At 42.3% G+C, this 19,974-nt stretch overlaps 1 protein-coding gene across 4 annotated transcripts in view; it reads right to left on the minus strand.

Annotated features, from left to right (window-relative positions):
• Positions 1-2,935: 2,935 nt before the first annotated feature.
• The window catches only part of COA1 (cytochrome c oxidase assembly factor 1), a 176,552-nt gene continuing 159,513 nt past the window's right edge, over positions 2,936-19,974 (minus strand). For all 4 annotated transcript variants that reach the window (XM_077491695.1, XM_077491696.1, XM_077491697.1 and 1 more), the window contains 4 exons: positions 16,183-16,281; positions 13,370-13,521; positions 7,542-7,618; positions 2,936-3,146 (listed from right to left, as the gene is read on the minus strand). In XM_077491695.1, coding sequence (XP_077347821.1) covers positions 3,035-3,146; positions 7,542-7,618; positions 13,370-13,521; positions 16,183-16,276 — 435 coding nt within the window. In that variant the 5' untranslated portion in view covers positions 16,277-16,281 and the 3' untranslated portion in view covers positions 2,936-3,034. The remainder of the gene's footprint in view (positions 3,147-7,541; positions 7,619-13,369; positions 13,522-16,182; positions 16,282-19,974) is intronic.

The raw sequence follows: 19,974 nt of genomic DNA on the forward strand, positions 1-19,974 counted from the left end.
AGAATTAGATTGCATGGGTTTGCACACCCATGCAATCTGATTCATGTCCGAACTGCGAGTTCGCAGTGCTATATGCAAGCTGATTTGAGGTTGTCCTTAATATCGTATCGACGCTCCCAGCAGTTTGCATATGGCAGTGTGAACTGCTGTGCGAAACCACTGCAGTCAGTGACATTTATATGGGAGAAGAGCTATTCTTTTGCGAAAACATGTAGCATTTAAGACAGACTTGGCACCATATAATTATTTCCTGTACTAAGATGCTGACCTAGAGATGATACAATCGTGCAAAGGTTAGTGTACTAGCCTTGCGTGTGTACAGTGTATCATACAAATCCACTCCCTGTTGCTTCTGCCCTTGTGACTTGTTACACTGTACAATAAAAGTGATCGGGGGAGATCTGACAAGGAAATAATTTTCCCAGGCTGTACCTCTAAGACTTAAAGCAGAGCTCCATCCGATTTTAATATAATAAATCAAGCTGATAAAATACGTCATCTTTCAAAAACTGAACTTTTTTTTTTCCTACAGTACCTTATTTTTTTTCTTGTCATGTTGCATACTTCCTGTATGTGGTGATTGCTGATATGGGCGGGGATTGTGCAAATATTTCATAATATCCTCCATACGCACTGTCTCCTGGGATCTTGCGCTATATTTCCCAGGAGTCAGTGCGGCGGCCTGGTGAGAGTTATCGTGTGATTTAGAAACACAGCACAGCTCCGTTGCCATTACAACGGGGCAGGACTTCCTACGACGCCGCCCGTTGTGATGGCAACCTGAGCTGTTGACGGCGCTCGAAATTGCCGTTACGGCACATGCGCAAATTCGGGGATCGAAAGGGGCGGTGCATGCTGGTCCATCAGCAGCACAGTGTCTTGGAAGAGGATGCCTGTGGGCTTCACATGCCCACAGGCAAGATGACATACTAAAAAAAAAAAATTAACTTCTTTTGTGTTGAGAAAAAGGACAGCAAACTTCACTTGAAAAGGAACATGTGAGTTATATATTTAAATAGATAAATCTTTGTCAATATGCCAACAAAAAACGTTGGAGACAGTGGAACCCCGCTTTAAGCTTAGTACACATCAGTCGTTTTTTTTTTTTTTTTGTTCAACCCAGCAGGGCTGAACAAAAAACACAAAAACTGAAAGCTCAGGAGGAGCTGCTGTACTAGCTATCCAATCTTAGTACAGCAACCGCCAGAACACTCCAGTCAGCGCTCTCTGCCATTGGCTGAGAATGCTGGTCGGTATACCTTTCAGTCATGCCCCTTCCAGCTTCTGTCCGACCCATTCCAGTACATGGTCCAGTTTCTATTGAACTGGCTGATGCTGCCTGACATTCGGTGTGTGTGTACTAGGTTTTAGTTATAGTCACATGATGTTTTAAACCCTTTACAACCCTGTAACACGTACATGCGGTGTCCAGAAAGTGGGCTTTAAACCTGGGCACCTCATTTATGTGTTTGTGCAGAAAAATGGGAACGATACATGGTACAATAATCGGAACCAGATTTTTTCAGGCGCTATTTTTAGTGATGTAGCGCCTGAAAAACGCCCCAGTGTGAAAGGGGCCTTAGGGCTGTGCTGGGATCGCGCAATCGAGTGCACTAATGACTCATACACAGGTTCCGATTATTGTACCATGTATCGTTCCCATTTTTCTGCACAAAACTAATATAGACTACAACAGTGCAAAATGTGCTCTACGAAAAAGTAAGCTTGTTGTCGTACCGATTCTGGAAAAACCTTCCGCTGTGCGTAGCTACGTATCTGAAATGATGTCAAATACGTGTGACCCCTGTGTCCTTCTGGTTTATCTTTGTGCTTCCGATCATGTGTGGTGTTCGTCTATCGGTTTTTAGCAGATGCATACTGTACTGATTAAACGATTGTCATACGATGGGCTGTCATCCGCGTAAAGTTTTCTCGTTTGTCCCTTCGGATTTTATTAAACGGACTGCGGTGATCGGCTGTTGAAAGTTGTGTACTAATGATCAGATTATCGAACAATCCATCTGAAAGCGATTTTTATCATCTGATAATCGGAACGTGTGTACGTGTGGCTGGTTTCACACTAGTGCGCTGTGCAAGATCGCATGTGATTTGCACAGATTGTATGCCCGAATTTGCATCGCATGCAGTCCAAAGTCATGCAGGACCCTTTGGTCTGCACCAGAATTGGATCACATGGGTGTTTACACCCAAGCGATCTGATTCATGTCCGAACTGACAGTTTGCACTGTGCTATGTAAATCGATCTGGGGGTGCCATTAACTTTGTATTGGTACCCGCAGCGGTTCACATATGGCAGAGTGAACTGTCTACGAGTCTGGTGTAATGTGGGAAATCATGCTGTATTTGCACGGGTTCTCACATCACACCAGTGTAAACCGAGCCTTAATAGGGTTGTAAAGCTTCATGCTTTTTCACCTTAATGCAAGAAAAAACATCTTACGATCACTGTCCCAGCAACCCTACACCCCCCCTCCCCCGTTTTACCTGAGCCCTGGAAAGTTCTGTCGCGAATGCGCTCTTTCTTTGCTCAGTCTTCTCAGCTCTTCATTGGATAGATTGATAGCAGCACAGCCATTGGCTTGCGCTGCTGTCAATCAACTCCAATGACGCAAGGGCCAGGTCCTGTAGTCAGCGGCTATGGACGCCGAATACAGAACTCGGCAGTGCGCCCGCAAGGTAACCCCCTTGGGAGAGAGCATGCCAGAGGGGTTTATCAGAAGCGGGGAGGAGCTGAGACAACTGCCGAGGAACACCCAGAAGAGGAAGATCAGGGCCACTCTGTGCAAAACGAGCTGCACAGTGGAGGTAAGTATGACATGTTTGTTATTAAAAAAAAATTAAAAATAGAACCTAGTGTCACTTTAATATTCAAAAGATTAATAATCCTTTCAATTTTTTATTCAAATAAACTTAATTAAAAGGAAAACTTTGCAAGCTTTTATTGACAAAAAATTGCTCAAACAAGCAGTTACGATTATTGTATAGGATTTGCAACAATTTTATAGAACACATTTTAAGATGGTATAGGATTTGTTTCCTTTAGATCTGCAGGAGGTATATTAGAATGATAAATTGGGATACTTTGCCCGTTGTCCAATTCTAGAACCACATCCTGGAGATCCCATCTAAAAACAAAACAAAAAATAAATAAATAGATATGTTAGTGGTGCTGGTTACATTTGCATTCATTTACGCATCTGCAACAGAATACAATTTTCAAATGATCTATCAATGCTGTCAGGAACTTTAACAAGGGTGTACCGATTGTACATTTGTGCAAAAGGGTCATCTAGACCCTCATGGGGTGCACAGGTGTTCCATGCAGGAAGCTTGTTTAAATCAATGACAGCTGGCTGCCTGGATCTCCATGTGCATCCCTAAGTGTACATCCATGTGGGTCAGACGCATATCTCAGGATGCAGACTGAAGCAAAAAAGGTCACAGTCACAAACAATACCAAACGCAAGAAAAAAATAGGGTGCTGGATTCAAATTTTTTCTTAAGGGTCAATGAAATTATCATTGCACATTTGCTACAGTTCGGCAGCAGTTGACAAAAAAATGGGATATGTACAGTATTTCACAAAAGTGAGTACACCCCTCAAATTTTTGTAAATATTTTATTATATCTTTTCATGTGACAACACTGAAGAAATGACATTTTGCTACAATGTAAAGTAGTGAGTGTTCAGCTTGTATAACAGTGTAAATTTGCTGTCCCCTCAAAATAACTCAACACACAGCCATTAATGTCGAAACCATTGGCAACAAAAGTGAGTACACCCCTAAGTGAAAATGTCCAAATTGGGGACAAAGTGTGAACATTTAGTGTGGCCACCATTATTTTCCAGCATTATCTTAACCCTCTTGGGCATGGAGTTCACCAGAGCTTCACAGGTTTCTACTGGAGTCCTCTTGGACTCCTCCATGACAAAAATCACAGAGCTACTGGATGTTAGAGACCTTGCGTTCCTCCACCTTCCATTTAAGGATGCCCCACAGATACTCAATAGGGTTTAGGTCTATATACATGCTTGGCCAGTCCATTACCTTTAACCTCAGCTTTTTTTTTTTAGCAAGGCAGTAGTCGCCTTGGAGATGTGTTTGATGTCGTTATGTTGGAATACTGCCCTGCGGCCCAGACTACGAGGAGAGGTGATCATGCCCTGCCTCAGTATGTCACAGTACATGTTGGCATTCATGGTTCCCTCAATGAACTGTAGCTCCCCAGTGCTGGCAGCACTCATGCAGCCCCAGACCATAACACTCACCACCATGCTTGACTGTAAGCAAAACACATGTGTATTTGTACTCCTCACCCAGTTGCTGCAATACACGCTTGGCACCATCTGAAACAAATAAGTTTATCTTGGTCTCATCAGACCACGGGACATGGTTCCAATAATCCATGTCTGTTTGTCTTCAGCAAACTGCAGGCTTTCTTGTGCATCATCTTTAGAAGAGCCTTTCTGCTGGAATGACAGCCATGCAGACCAATTTGATGTAGTGTGCGACGTATGGTTTGAGCACTCACAGGCTGACCCCCCATCCCTTCAACCTCTGCAGCAACGCTGGCAGCACTCATACGTCTATTTCCCAAAGACAACCTCTGGATATGACGCTGAGCACGTGCACTCAACTTCTTTGGTCAACCATGGTGAAGCCTGCTCTGAGCGGAACCTGTCCTGGTAAACTGCTGTATGGTCTCCAACATGCTGCAGCTCAGTTTCAGGGTCTTGGCAATCTTCTTATAGCCTAGGCCAGTGAAGGCGAACCTTGGCACTCCAGATGTTTTGGAACTACATTTCCCATGATGCTCAAGCACTCTGCAGTGTAGTGGAGCATCATGGGAAATGTAGTTCCAAAACATCTGGGGTGCCAAGGTCCGCCATCACTGGCCTAGGCCATCTTTATGTATAGAAACAATTCTTTTTTTCAGATACTCAAAGAGTTCTTTGCCATGGAGGTTCCATGTTGAACTTCCAGTGACCAGTATGAGAGAGTGAGAGCGATAACACCAAATCTAACACACCTCCTCCCCATTCACGCCTGAGACCTTGTAAAAATAACAAGTCACATGACACCGGGGAGGGAAAATGGCTAATTTTGCTGAATTTGGACATTTTCACTAAGGGGTGTACTCACTTTTGTTACCAGCGGTTTAGACATTAATGGCTGTGTGTTGAGTTATTTTGACGGGACAGAAAATTTACACTGTTATACAAGCTGTACACTCACTACTTTACATTGTAGCAAAGTGCCATTTCTTCAGTGTTGTCACATGAAAAGATATAATAAAATATTTTCAAAAATGTGGGGGTGTACTCACTTTTGTGATACACTGTATATATAAATGCTGTGCTATCTTAATACTGTGAAAAATACATATGCAATAATGAATAAAGTGACAATAGTGAGATATAGTGCATACTGATGGTATACTAATAATAATCTCGTGAATCAAAACATGGTTACATCTTAAAGTCCATTTCAAACATAATATGATAATCCAAACGTATACATTTATAAATTAAGTGACAATGATGAAATAAAGTGCTATAGTGCGTGAATATACTGCATTGATAAAGTCCATAAAAATAAAAAAATGATAATTAAATCTCGTCATGATGATCCAAACGTGTTCACACACTGGTGCTCCCCCCTACGTGAATCCGCTCACCTTAGAGCCTGTGACCTCACAATTAAGTTCAGTCAGAACACGCATGTGAACTACCCCTCTGGGTTCTGTGAATGCTGTGGGATCCTGGGCTGCCCAGTAGCGCTGTCTCCACATACATGTGCAATATATAAAAAATCTGGATAGTTTGATACCATTTAATATAAAAACAATGATTAGTCTCCAGGGTACTCACATTGCACAGGTGCCTCAGTGCACCACTCTACAGCATTTAGATAATGCTGAGATTGTCTGTCCCTCCACCTTGAGACAGACCAGCTGTCTCCTGCACCATCCTGTCCCCTCCCTGACACGTATCGATACAGGGATATGACGTATCTTCCTCAGGGGTATTGTAATTGGACAGTTGGTATGTCTGTTATAAATATTATGACGGCTGCCATTTTCTTGTAGCCTGAGGACACTATTGCCCAGTGGCTCTATGTAACACAATAGCACTGTTGATCAAGATTATTCAAGAAAAGGCTGGACGGCCGTACTCTGTTGGCACCTTTATTGAAGACGGCTTAAAAATTCTTCTGGTACAAAGGCATCTGAGGCACAGGATCAATGAAAAGCCGACATGTTTCACACCACTATGGGGTGCTTAGTCATAGCTATGAGGCTATGGCTAAGCACCCCATAGTGGTGTGAAACATGTTAGCTTTTCATTGATCCTGTGCCTCTGATGCCTTTGTACCAGAAGAATTTTTAAGCCGTCTTCAATAAAGGTGTTAACAGAATGCGCCCATCCAGTGTTTTCTTCGATCAGTGATAATACTATACACTGTCACTGCACTAATGACACTGGCTGGGAAGGGGTTAAGTGTGTGCCTAACAAATGTTAATGTGTGTAATGTGCTGCTTTTTACTAAATATCTGTTTGTTCCTTCTCCCTGCTTTGCTGCCCTGAACCCGGAACACTGTGCCAATGTACAGGTACATGATTGTGTCTGTACTAGCATAGTAAAATGCGGGCAGTCAGCAACTGGTTAATGATAAAATTGATTCATAGCAAAATAAATTTGATGCATTTTGTCAGCCAAGCACACTTCCCCTTCATCAGGGCTTAGGAAGGTCGACTGTACCTAAATGAGCTCAGGTAAGCTTGGGGGGATGGGTTAAGCCAGAGTTAGTAAGCGCAGCATCAAGGGCTCCATTGGATTGCATTTACATAAATTCTTGGAACTGCAGAATAGATGGGGTACATTCTGGAAAAGTTGGGGTTGATTTACTAAAATTGGAGAGTGCAAAATCTGGTGCAGGTCTGCATACAACAGCTTCCAGGATATTTGTCAAAGCTTAATTGAACAAGCTAAAGTTAGAAGACGATTGGCTACCATCTGCAGCTGTACCAGATTTTGCACTCTCCAGTTAGCATTAGGGGAAAAAATCCGTTCCTCTTTAGGTTTGGTCACCTTGCATTCCCCACAGTGAGGACAAATGCTTCACAGACCAAGTAATGCTCCCAGTTAGTGTTTGTTTCTAATCCTGACACTCTGACACAGAAGTATGATGTCACCCCGCTGAAGAGCACCAGGGATTGTACAGTGATTTTTTTAGACTCTGGTTTCATTTTCTGTCCAGCACGCTACTACTAGCCTTCAAGTTCCAAATAAAGCATTATTAGTGTGCAAGTCAAGAAATACATACATAGTGCAACCCCTAAATCCTTCTACTCATATCCAAGCCTTTTTTGGTGTTCCCCATTTTTTGGCCTACATATATAAGGTTTGTTCGGATTAATATATTCCAGCCTATCCCATTTTCCCTTTAGTTATTTTCAACAATACAAAACCAGTTTTGTATATTGGTATAGGTTTCCCATACATAAAAACACACACCTTTGATTCACATGGTCTCGGACAGCTGAAGAGCAGAGATTCCCAGATAATAGGGATCCAGACACTGGTATCTTGATCTGCAAACAAAAGTGTTTTACACAAATTAATGTTCCCATGATCTATCACTTTAGCATTCTCATAGCTGAATTTATGGACATGACTAACATTTAAAATTGTACATGTGCCGAATTGCCGGTGCCGGTGACTCACAAGAGAATTATGATCCATTGTGATGACCTAATTTATTTTTGAAGACATTAGCTTAGCTTTCTTGATCCTAAAAGACTTTCTACATAAACAATATACTAAAAAAGGGTCGATTCCCCACAACTCTGAGCTGTACTTGTGGAGATCTGTGGGCAGGGAGCTTATCTGAATCTGGAAGCCCCCATTAAGAAAGGGGGCCCTCGGATCCCACCAGATCCCCCAACCCATTCAGCCCCCCAAAAAACACAAAAAAAAACAGTGTAATGTAACAAAAAACACGAGACAGTGTTTGACAAGTCCTTTATTAAAAATGAATAATGTCCCCCGATGTCGATCCACCATCAATCACAATGTCTTTTTTTTTTGGCGTGGGGTTCCTCTTAAAATCCATACTAGACCTAAGGGTCTGGTATGGATTTGGGGGGGCACGCCATTTTTTTTCAATACATTGCCTCTGAGCACAAGGCGCATCAGTTTAGATGCTGATCCAACTTGGATGCAACTTTCATTCAATTCTTGGGGCTGAAATCTCACCCAAGTCAGACCAAAGTAGTGCAGGAGCCTTTTCAAAAGTCAGACCAACACAAGTCAGACTAGTTAAGACAGCTCTCATAGGGAACTATTGATTTTCACATGCCATGCGACTTTTGCTCTCGAAGTCAGAGCACTTGTTGCACCAGTGTGAACTGGCCATAATCAGAAGGCTGAGCAGAACTTATTGTCAAGTGGTCATTAAGGTATGGAGGATGGGGCGATAGGAAGAAAGGTAATAGGTCGGTCAGGAGAAAGGGGGGGGGGTGTTAATAGGAGTGTGTATGCCTTAGGCCTGAGCTATAGGGCATTACTGACTGTTGGCTTAAAGTTTGTAATGTTGGTATATGGCCATGTCTACAAAATCTTTTATCTAGAGCAGGCATGCCCAAAGTCCGGCCTGCGTTCCGGTTTCGGATGGCCCACCTGGTAATTTTGTCATATATATCTTTTGTGGCCCCCAACAATTCCCTGAGCGCCGGGGGCCACAAAAGATATAAATGCCTTGGAGGGGACGGGTCAAGTGTCATACAGGATACAGGAGTATTTCCTGTTTACACGGCGTCCTGTGTAAAAGGAAGTCCCATCTCCTGCGCTGCCATTGGACAACTTTTCTGTCCATCACAGGAGACGGGACTTACAATTAAAGAGGCAGCCGAGAAAACAGGAGTTTCTTCTCTTTGTCGGTGCTCGTCCAGCCCCCTCCCTGTCTCCTCAAGGCTGCAGATTGACATGAATCAGGCTGTACTGCCGGCAATGGTGAGTTTGCATTCATGTCAATGTGGGTGCTGCATTAATGGTAATGTGGGTGCTGCATTAATGGTAACGTGGGTGCTGCATTAATGGTAACGTGGGTGCTGCATTAATGGTAACGTGGGTGCTGCATTAATGGTAACGTGGGTGCTGCATTAATGGTAACGTGGGTGCTGCATTAATGGTAACGTGAGTGCTGCATTCATGGTAACGTGAGTGCTGCATTCATGGTAATTTTAGTGCTGCATTCATGGCAATACGGTGGGTGCTGCATTAATGGCAATACGGTGGGTGCTGCATTAATGGCAGAGGAGTGGGTGCTGCATTCATGGCAGAGGAGTGGGTGCTGCATTCATGGCAGAGGAGTGGGTGCTGCATTCATGGCAGAGGAGTGGGTGCTGCATTCATGGCAATGGAGTGGGTGCTGCATTCATGGCAATGGAGTGGGTGCTGCATTCATGGCAATGGAGTGGGTGCTGCATTCATGGCAATGGAGTGGGTGCTGCATTCATGGCAATACGGTGGGTGCTACATTCATGGCAATATGGTGGGTGCTGCATTCATGTTAATGGAGTGAGTGCTGCATTCATGGCAACACGGTGGGTGCTGCATTCATGGCAACACGGTGGGTGCTGCATTCATGGCAACACGGTGGGTGCTGCATTCATGGCAATACGGTGGGTGCTGCATTCATGGCAATACGGTGGGTGCTGCATTCATGGCAATATGGTGGGTGCTGCATTCATGGCAATGGAGTGGGTGCTGCATTCATGGCAATACGGTGGGTGCTACATTCATGGCAATATGGTGGGTGCTGCATTCATGTTAATGGAGTGAGTGCTGCATTCATGGCAACACGGTGGGTGCTGCATTCATGGCAACACGGTGGGTGCTGCATTCATGGCAACACGGTGGGTGCTGCATTCATGGCAATACGGTGGGTGCTGCATTCATGGCAATACGGTGGGTGCTGCATTCATGGCAATATGGTGGGTGCTGCATTCATGGCAATACGGTGGGTGCTGCATGCATGGCACTTGTGAGTCTGCAGATGGGCACTGATTAGGCTGCATTGATGCAAAATGGTCGGCCCTCAAGCATGTTCACTTCATCAAATCTGGCCCTCGTTGAAAAAAAAGTTTGGACACCCCTGAGCTAGAGGATCTAGAAAGGATGAGACTGAGGTTTTCAATTCAGTTAGCTAGATAGGTATTTTGGGGCTTCAGAAAAAGTAGGGTGAAATTAGAGGGGGTGTCAGTGTTACTATAAATATTTTAGGTAAATTGTGACATAATTCCATAAATATACTGTATATCATATCCAGAAAGCAACAATATCACTTTTTGAAAACAAAATCAGTAATGCACACCCGTAAAATTGACACTAGTGATATTACTCTTAGGACAAAAAGAATTGCATTAAGAGAATAGAGATTTCACTTTTGTCACTTAACTGTGAAAATGTGCAAAGGCCTATCTCAAATAAATGTTTTTAAACACTTCTAGTTTGTACAGTACAGGAAAGCATAACATTGTGTCTGTAAAAGGAGTAGAGGATATTACATATTCTAATTATATCTTGATAATAATCTGGCTAAACTACGTCATCATTGATTTTTTTCTCTTCACAAGAAATTCACACTGCTTCCCCCAAAGGACTTTATCTTGATAACAGATAAGATGTAGACTAATAATGAAAAATACATTTTTTTTGTACTTATCGTAAACTCCTTTCAGAGACCTTTGGGTTATAATTCAGACACATTTCAGGTTTACATTAATCTACGGAAGGATTTGTACACTGGCATGAAAAATGCATAAAAAAAATAAAAAACAGCCTGCCATAATCTCTTCCACTCCCATCTTGCCTCAAGTAGGGAAAGAGCATGATCATAAACACAGAGGGGTGGGGCCTGTGTCCCTTAAAGAACGCTTAATGAAGAAAAAGATTTTATGGCGAGTACAATTCTATTTCCTTTCTAGTTTATTGAGGGACAAAGGATTCAGAGACATTTTGGAAATCCAAAAGCAGTCCACTTAGGGATGGACAACACAGCAAAAGAATTGCTAAGAGGGTACTGACCGTACTGCCTGCAGCTCAGAGAGCTGCATGAAGGCCTTTGCGCTCAAAGTTGGTACCAGATGAAGCCTAAACAGCCACCTGGTAAAGCTTACAGAAGGTGTGAACAGAAGCCCAGGTGGCAGCCTTGCAATTCTGGTACAGTTGCCTGAAGCCAAAAATCCAAAGAAGTATATCTAGTAGAGTGTACATCGACAGGAAAGGGTGGAACTCAATCCTTAAGACCACAGGCTCAATTAATGATCTTTCTGAGCCACTGAGAAATAGTGGAGCAAGGAGCTGGTTCCTCTTTGCAGGGATCATCAATTTAATCAAAACATTAAATCAATCTTCCAAATGGAAGTAACGATTCCAAGGTAAACATTTACAACACAAACTACATCCAGACAATAAAGGGAAATAACCTTCTGAGGTACTGGACCTGGGCTTCTGGTTGAGGTGAAAGGCTGAAATGGCCTTAGGCCTCAACACTATCTTGTTTCAACATACATTTTGAGCGGGTTCTTTACAAGACAGGGCCATCAGATCAGGCACACATCAAGCAGTGGTGATGACAACAAGGACAGGTACCTTGTAACTAAATGTGGAAAGGGGATTCTCTCTTACAAGTTCAAAGGGTGGTCTTTGGGAAGCTGAAAGGAGCCAAATTAAATCCAAAGTGATAAGTGAACGTACAAGAGTAGCCACTTGACTGAAACCTTTAAAGCGGAAATATACCCATCGATTTGATAGTTTCAAAAAACAGTTAGCTAGCATTTCCGGCATGCCGAGAATGTTGTCACATTTGCTTGTCCTCTCAACCAAACTGTCAAACCATCCAGTGGCTGGTGTCATGACGGATCATATGTGCAGCATCATGGCGGTTGCAGATTAAACAGAGGCCAAGATGGCAGCTTCCTTGGCTGAAAATGATTGAAGGGTTTACTTCCACTTTAAGCCCCATACACACGGGCCGAATGTCAGGAGACATCGGCCGATATGAAAAAAAAATGTCCGACATTCGGGCTGTGTGTATGTCGGTCTGTCCGACAGAAGACAGCTGAGCATGCTGGGAAACTAGCAGCTCACTGACTCCCGATCAGAACTCTCAGCCAATAGCGCTGATCAAAGTGTTCTGTCAGAACACAACAGCTCAGCATGCAAGATCGGATGGTTAGTACGATCGGAGCTGTCAGTTTCTTTTCGTTTAACCCAGCTTGTGGTGTGTACCAGGCATTATTGAATAATGGGAGGCTAGTGGTTTTTGGAACAAGATCGCAAGCACCAAGATTTGAACTTTAAGCCAGCCATACATGAATTGAAATTCGGTCGGTTCATCAGGGATCGGCCGAATTTCGATACATTTATGGGCAAAGTGATTGTACCCAAGTCAATCTATATTTCCTCTGCGGTCAGAATTAGCAATCAAGGTTGCAATTTGGCTCATGAAATACTGTATAAATGTGGTGAAATACTCCTAGGATAAAGCCAAGGAGGGGCCTAAGGCCTCATGCATACGGGCATTTGAATTTATGCTCAAATTGTGCTGGATTTTTTCTGCCAGAACTTGGCAGAAAAAATGCCTCTAAGTATGTGCTTTTATGCGTATGTTGCATTGAGCATAAATGCATTCTTCTGGCAAGAATATCACTTCATTCTAGTTACTGGAAAACATCTAAACACATAGGTGCTCTTTTATGTGCATACACACGTAAATTATGCTTAAAAGCTGCTCTCAGAATGCATGCTTTTTTTAAATGCCTGTAAACAATGCTCTTGAGATACAGATCTAAACGCCTTTTTAGATAAAAGGTGTCTACCTTCCACTGGACATTAGACAGTGGGAAGGGCTATGATAGACTTTTATTTTATTTTTTTTGTCTGCCATTGTCCAAATCCTCCTGTAGGCAGCAGTAAAACCTAAATGTCTCTGAATCCGGTGTGCTTCAATGAATGAGAAATAAAATTGTGGTGTGTCATTTTGCTAACCTAAACACTGGTCTTCAAATAGATATGGCTCTGCTGAAGAGGTGACTTATTAAGAGAAAACATTTTCGATATAGTATAAAACTGGCTTGGCAGATCGGGGTAGGTGGGAAATATGTCTATGTTTCTACCAATTGTTCAGATATTTAACAAATTGATTTAACCAACATGAAATGCCCAAAGAAGTTGGTTAAAAGAAGTTAAAATAAGGTGTTAGTCAGAAAAAGATTAACTGGCAAATTGATTTTCTTTTAAATCGCAAATAGAATCTATCACTACTGTATAGGACAAACCTGAGCTGTTGACTTGTCAACATGATTGTATTTGTCCATCAGCCTGAGTGTGTGGATTTTAAGAGGTGGTGCCCCTATAATCTCTAGAGCACTGGGCTTAGACTCCAGCTTCTCAATCGCTCCTGTGAAATATTGTTTCTTGGAAAATGACTCTGCAATAAAGATATACAATTTCAACAACAAAATATATATATATTTATATTACAGGTACTTATATAGTGCTGTGAATTTACGCAGCACTTACATATATTAAACAGTCACATCAGTCCCTGCCCTTAAGGAGCTTACAATCTAATGTCCCTAACTCGCATTCATACATACACATACTAGGACCGATTTAGACAGGAGCCAATGACCTACCAGCATGTCTTTGGAGGGTAAAAGTAAACCGGAGTACCCAAGGGAAACCCACGCAACCACAAGGAAAACATGCAAACTCCAGGCAGGTAGTGCCGTGGTTGGGATTCCAACTGACAATCCTAGTGCTGCTATGCGGTAGTGCTAACCACTGAGCCACTGTGCTGCCTATATATACACACTACAGTATCTCACAAAAGTGAGTACACTCCTCACATTTTTATAAATATTTTATTTTATCTTTTCATGTGACAACACTGAAGAAATTACACTTTGCTATAATGTAAAGTAGTGAGTGTACAGCTTGTATAACAGTGTTAATTTGCTGTCCCCTCAAAATAACTCAGCACACAGCCATTAACGTCTAAACCACTGGCAACAAAAGTGAGTACACGCCTAAGTGAAAATTGGGCCCAATTAGCCATTTTCCCTCCCAATGTCATGTGACTTGTTAGTGTTACAAGGTCTCAGGTGTGAATGTGGAGAAGGTGCGTTTAATTTGGTGTTATCACTCTCACTCTCTCATACTGGTCACTGGAAGTTCAACATGGCACCTCATGGCAAAGAACTCTGAGGATCTGAAAAAAAGAATCGTTGCTCTACATAAAGATGCCCTAGGCACTCCAGATGTTTTGGAACTACATTTGCCATGATGCCCATGCACTCTGCAGTCAAGTTGAGCTATAAGAAGATTGCCAAGACCCTGAAACTGAGCTGCAGCATGGTGGCCAAGACCATACAACGGTTTAACAGGACAGGTTCCATTCAAAACACGCCTTGCCATGGTCAACCCAAGAAGTTGAGTGTATGTACTCAGCGTCATATCCAGAGGTTGTCTTTGGGAAATAGACGTATGAGCGCTGCCAGCATTGCTGCAGAGGTTGAAGGGGTCAGCCTGTCAGTGCTCAGACCATATACCGCACACTGCATCAAATTGGTCTGTATAGCTGTCGTCCCAGAAGGAAGGCTCTTCTAAAGATAATATGCAAGAAAGCCCACAAACAGTTTGCTGAAACAAGCAGACTAAGGACATGGAATACTGGAACCATGTCTTGTGGTCTGATGAGACCAAGATAAACTTATTTGGTTCAGATGTTGTCAACCGTGTGTGGCGGCAACCAGGTGAGGAGTACAAAGATAACTGTCTTGTCTACAGTCAAGCATGGTGGTGGGAAGTGTCATGGTCTGGGGCTGCATGAGTGCTGCCGGCACTGGGGAGCTACAGTTCATTAAGGGAACCATGAATGCCAACATGTACTGTGACATACTGAAGCAGAGAGTGATCCCCTCCCTTCGGAGACTGGGCCGCAGGGCAGTTTTCTAACATGATAATGACCCCAAATACACCCCCAAGACGACCAATGCCTTGCTAAAGAAGCTGAGGGTAAAGGTGCTGGACTGGCCAAGGGATGTCTCCAGACCTAAACCCTATTGCACATCTGTGAGGCATCCTCAAACAGAAGGTGGAGGAGCACAAGGTCTCTAACATCCACCAGCTCTGTCATGAAGAAGTGGAAGAGGACTCCAGGGGCAACCTGTGAAGCTCTGGTGAACTCCATGCCTAAGAGGGTTAAGGCAGTGTTGGAAAATAATGGTTGCTACACAAAATATTGACACTTAGGGGTGTACTCACTTTTGTTGCCAGCGGTTTAGACATTAATGGCTGTGTGTTGCGTAATTTTGAGGGGACAGCTAATTTACATTGTCATACAAGCTGTACACTCACTACTTTACATTGTAGCATAGTGTAATTTCTTCAGTGTTGTCACATGAAAAGATAGAATAAAATATTTACAAAAATGTGAGGGGTGTAGTCACTTTAGTGAGATACTGTATATCAACTGAAAAGTACAGTAACTTATAGCAGGTTATTAAAGCAGAGTAAAACCCTTTTTCTAATATACACTATTATATAGCATGTCCCCTACCTTATCGCGAACATGACAAGTTGTCAAATACATACAGTAGCTAACAGCATCTCTTGGCTCCCATCAGCTGCCATCACCAAAGCACAGCAGCGACATGTAGGGCTGATACAAAACAGCAGAATCTGTGTTCGGCAGGGCCCCCAATTAGCTGGTCTAAATATCATCCCCTAACTACACTCCTGCTACACACTACGGCAAACGTGTGCTCTGGTGATGGCGGCATAAGGATGCCAGGGGGCTGCTGTTGGGGAATAATATGACAGCTTAGCCTGTTAGATGGTTTTACAAAGTTCAGGTATTTTCCCTGCCACAGATGAATGTGAAAAGTCATAGCCTGTGAATGAATCCAAGATTGTCCAACCAAAATGAAATACAGCATGGTGTAAATACAGTTTGTTTGAACCTTTAATAGAAAGTCATGATTATATAAAAATAAGCCCTGTCTGTAAGACATTCCTATAGGCCCACTTTGTTCAAACATATAGTTGCCCCAAATATAGTATATTTTCCACATGTCTATGCACTTACTCTGTATCAGATAATACATTGTTGCACATCCTGTTGAAGTCACCACGCCGAAAAAAACAGCCAATTGTTTCAGCTGTTGAAAAGTTGCAGGCATCCTTCCTGTAAAGACAGAAACTCAGCTGTTTACTTCTCCTTACTCAGACATTTACAAGTTGTCTCATGTGGAAGATGGCGTGACAACAAAATCGCTGCTTTGTGTGTAAATAACGTGTTATTTTACTATCATTCTCCTGAATGAATATTTAAAAATGGAAACCACAGAACTGGACCAGATAAAAGTTGTGTGAGGAGGTCACAAAGGTAGCGGATTCACTACCTATCTGAAACAAGATGATGCCAGTATGTAGGTGCAAAAGGGTTTGTTCAGTTCTTTATACTGAATTCTATATTTATGTCTGCATAACGTATAATGATATACTGAAAAAACGATTTGACTTAACCGAATTGTATGTTGAACACAGTCTAAAAAAAAACAACACACTCCACGCACATTAAAATTACTTCTGTTTTTATATAGTTTAGTACGTTCATAAAGAAAATTATTTTTGTGATTCTAGCCTGACAGACCCGAGCATACAAAACAATGGTGGAAACATTTCTTTATACAATAACAGCAGCTGAGCTGTAGCAGAAGGTGTTGATCAGCACCCAGTGTCAGTGTGATAAAGAGGTATTACGATTCAAGGAATATTTACGTTTACTGGAGCAGCTACCAACCTCTTCAATCTTCTCACTTCCCAAATCCCTGAACTCCATATTGCTTTGATTTTTCCCAACTACCCCTTAACAGTTTGGAGGTGGAGGTGTCCCAATTGCATGACAGCTGAGGAGCATAGGCTTGAGACCACACTGATAATTCAGTAACCTTGCGTACATAAAAGAAACCACATGTAGAATGGTAGGGGTTCCCCACATCCAATTTGCAAGACATGCGAGTGTGTCAGGCTTGCAATGGAGCTGGTTCACACAAGTCCGGGGCAGCTGCCGTCCGCATTTCAAAAGGGTCCTGTGCGTCTGATTCAGGCAAAAATTTAGACCTGAACTGGTGAACAGGGACGCACGGGACCCCATGCTGAGAACCGCAGATGCACATATGTGAACCCGACCTAAATGGCTTTACCAAAAGTGCTGGACAGACATTAAACTGTTGATAAAGCTGTGACAGACCACATATAGTGCAGAAGGGTGGGCAACTCTTCCAACTCTTCGCAGTTCCTCAAAGGCACATATTTTACCTTGGAAAGGAGCTCAGACCCCACCCCATATCATATGGCCATTACCCCCTTACAAATAGCTAAAAAGATCAATGGTTTTAGTGGGAACTTATCCAAGAAGCAAAAATTACTCAAGGAACCCCTAGCGACCTCTGGAGGAACTCTAGTTGAGAAACCCTAATCTAGAGAGTGCAAAAAAATAAAGTCCCAATACAGGCAGGTCCAGGATCCTTATCATGGCAGGGTACGGGTGTGACCTTTAAGGCTGTGCTTAGGATCTGCTGATCCAGAAAACGGCAAAATAAGTTCTCATGCAATTAATGAAGAATCTTGATTGAAGACAAAGTTGATTTACTGGAGAGTGCAAAATCTGATGCTCTGCATGATAGCCAATCAGCTTCTAACTTCAGCACATTCAATTAAGTTTTGATAAAAAAAATAAAAAAAATAAAGGTTATATCTGGCTAACAGCATTTTTGTTTGCCAAAGTCCAACCTGTATGCAGCAATGACAGCAAACTGACTCGGAATTTCTTCTGACTCTGAGTCCATTAACAAACATTTAAGAGGTTTAAAAGGTTTTTCGTTTTTAGCGCAGCTTTATTCTTTTATATTCTTTGTTGGTGTGTATCTCACTTTCTAGCTACAGCTTATAGTTATTATTATTATACAATATATTAATATATATATATATATATATATATATATATATATATATATATATATATATATATAATAATAATAATATATATACATAATAATATATATTAGTATATTAGTTAGGACTCTATTTGTGTTAGTGCAGTGTTCCCTATTTTCCATTTAAGAAATACAATTCATAATTTCTCTTCCTAGTATTCATTAACAAACAAGGGTCTTTGGTAAATATTAAGGGTTTTCTGAAACTTTCCTGTGTTGCTGTACATATAAGGTTCTTAGACAGAATGACATTATAGTGAAGGTATATTTTACTCTGATCAAGATGTTTCCCATTCTCCATCTATTTCATTCTATATATTGAATGGTACTGGCTCTCTTTCTTTCCTCTGGACCATGCTGCCTATGGTTAGGAGCGATTAGACTCTTTGGGGAACAAAAAAAAAAAACAACTGTAGGAAAAAGGCAAACATGCATGCAGTCTATGCATGTACACACGGTCGGAAATTCCGACAGAAAAGGTCCGATCAGATTATATTGCTGGAAAATCCGATCATGTGGGGACTTTTTCAATCGGAAATTCTGACGGAAAAAATTTGAGAGCAGGATCTCAAATTTTCCGACCAAAAAATCAGATCAGACTTTTTCCGATCGTTTGTAGAGAATTTCCGATCGGACAAAGTGCCACGCATGCTCAGATCAAATTACGAGACCAAAGCTACTGGCTACTAGCTTCAATGTAGTCCTGTCGTAACGAACGAACGTCATCATGTTCCGAACGTTCGGAGTTTCCGACAACTTTGTCCGACCGTATGTATGCAACACCAGTTTTGGACAAAATCTGACGGATTTTGTTGTCGGAATGTCCAACTGTGTGTACAGGGCATAATTGGCAAAGCTCTGACATTTCTGGGTAGTTTCAAAATCTGATGGGCCAGATACCTATTGACCCATCACTAGGTCGGTAGCCTCACTGGCAAACAGAAACAAGCAAGTGGCTGGCTTCACCGCTATCAGGAAACACCAAAACTTTGCCTATCCGAATAAGCAGTATTTGGCTATGACAAGAGAGTTTGAGGTATGTGCAGGGGCCTCTAGGTGCCTGCACTTCATATTTGCAACAGTTTTGTTTAAGAAAGCCCCCTGACAATAGGCTTTAATGATCTTCAGCCGACAAGCTGGTTTATTACTACACATGCACCTATACAGTATATTTAAATAAAGATGCTTGCTATTGGCATAGCAGGAATCACAGGTTGTGTAGCAGTAAGACAAACCATGATAAGGCTGCCCACCTATTATAGTTACAGTCGCTGGAGCTGACATTGACATACATCAGAGAGTACATGAGGGAATGATTAACTTGGAAGGTAATGGTGTTTCAGGGTCTAGGGCATCATGTGGATTAGGATTTGAGGACTGCCAAATATGCATTTGAAACAATAATTACTGTCTTTTGTGACTACACACAGACCACCATCAATATATTTAGAACCAACATTATGAGTTTCCAGATCTGGTTAATGAAACCTATCCCTGATGACGTATACATTATTCTAAAGTAAGTGCCTTTAAAAACAGACACAGTAAAAAATAAATAAGTTGTACCATTACATAGATATATAGACTTTGCAAACACCAAGAGGCTTTTACATCATTTTCCACGGAGTGTCATAAATGTACCCAACATTTTATATGCTAGGATCGCAACAGTCGCACTGGCAACAGAGCCCCAGCTGGGTTGCTAGTCGCACGACTCTGAGCTGAAAGCATGTCTCACATGGAACATCACAGAGCCGGCATTGACAGTTCTATCTCCCCCTCAGTCTGTCCTCTCTCGCACTGGATGGGAGAGAACACAGCCGATCTGCTCCGTCTTCTCCCCCATCCCCTCTCCTGTGTGTGCTCCATGGTAAGTGTGA

This window comes from Lithobates pipiens, unplaced genomic scaffold, assembly GCF_037356315.1.
Source record: "Lithobates pipiens isolate NorthernLeopardFrog02 unplaced genomic scaffold, aLitPip1_a1.2 Scaffold_19, whole genome shotgun sequence".
In the NCBI taxonomy this organism is placed as follows: Eukaryota; Metazoa; Chordata; class Amphibia; order Anura; family Ranidae; genus Lithobates; species Lithobates pipiens.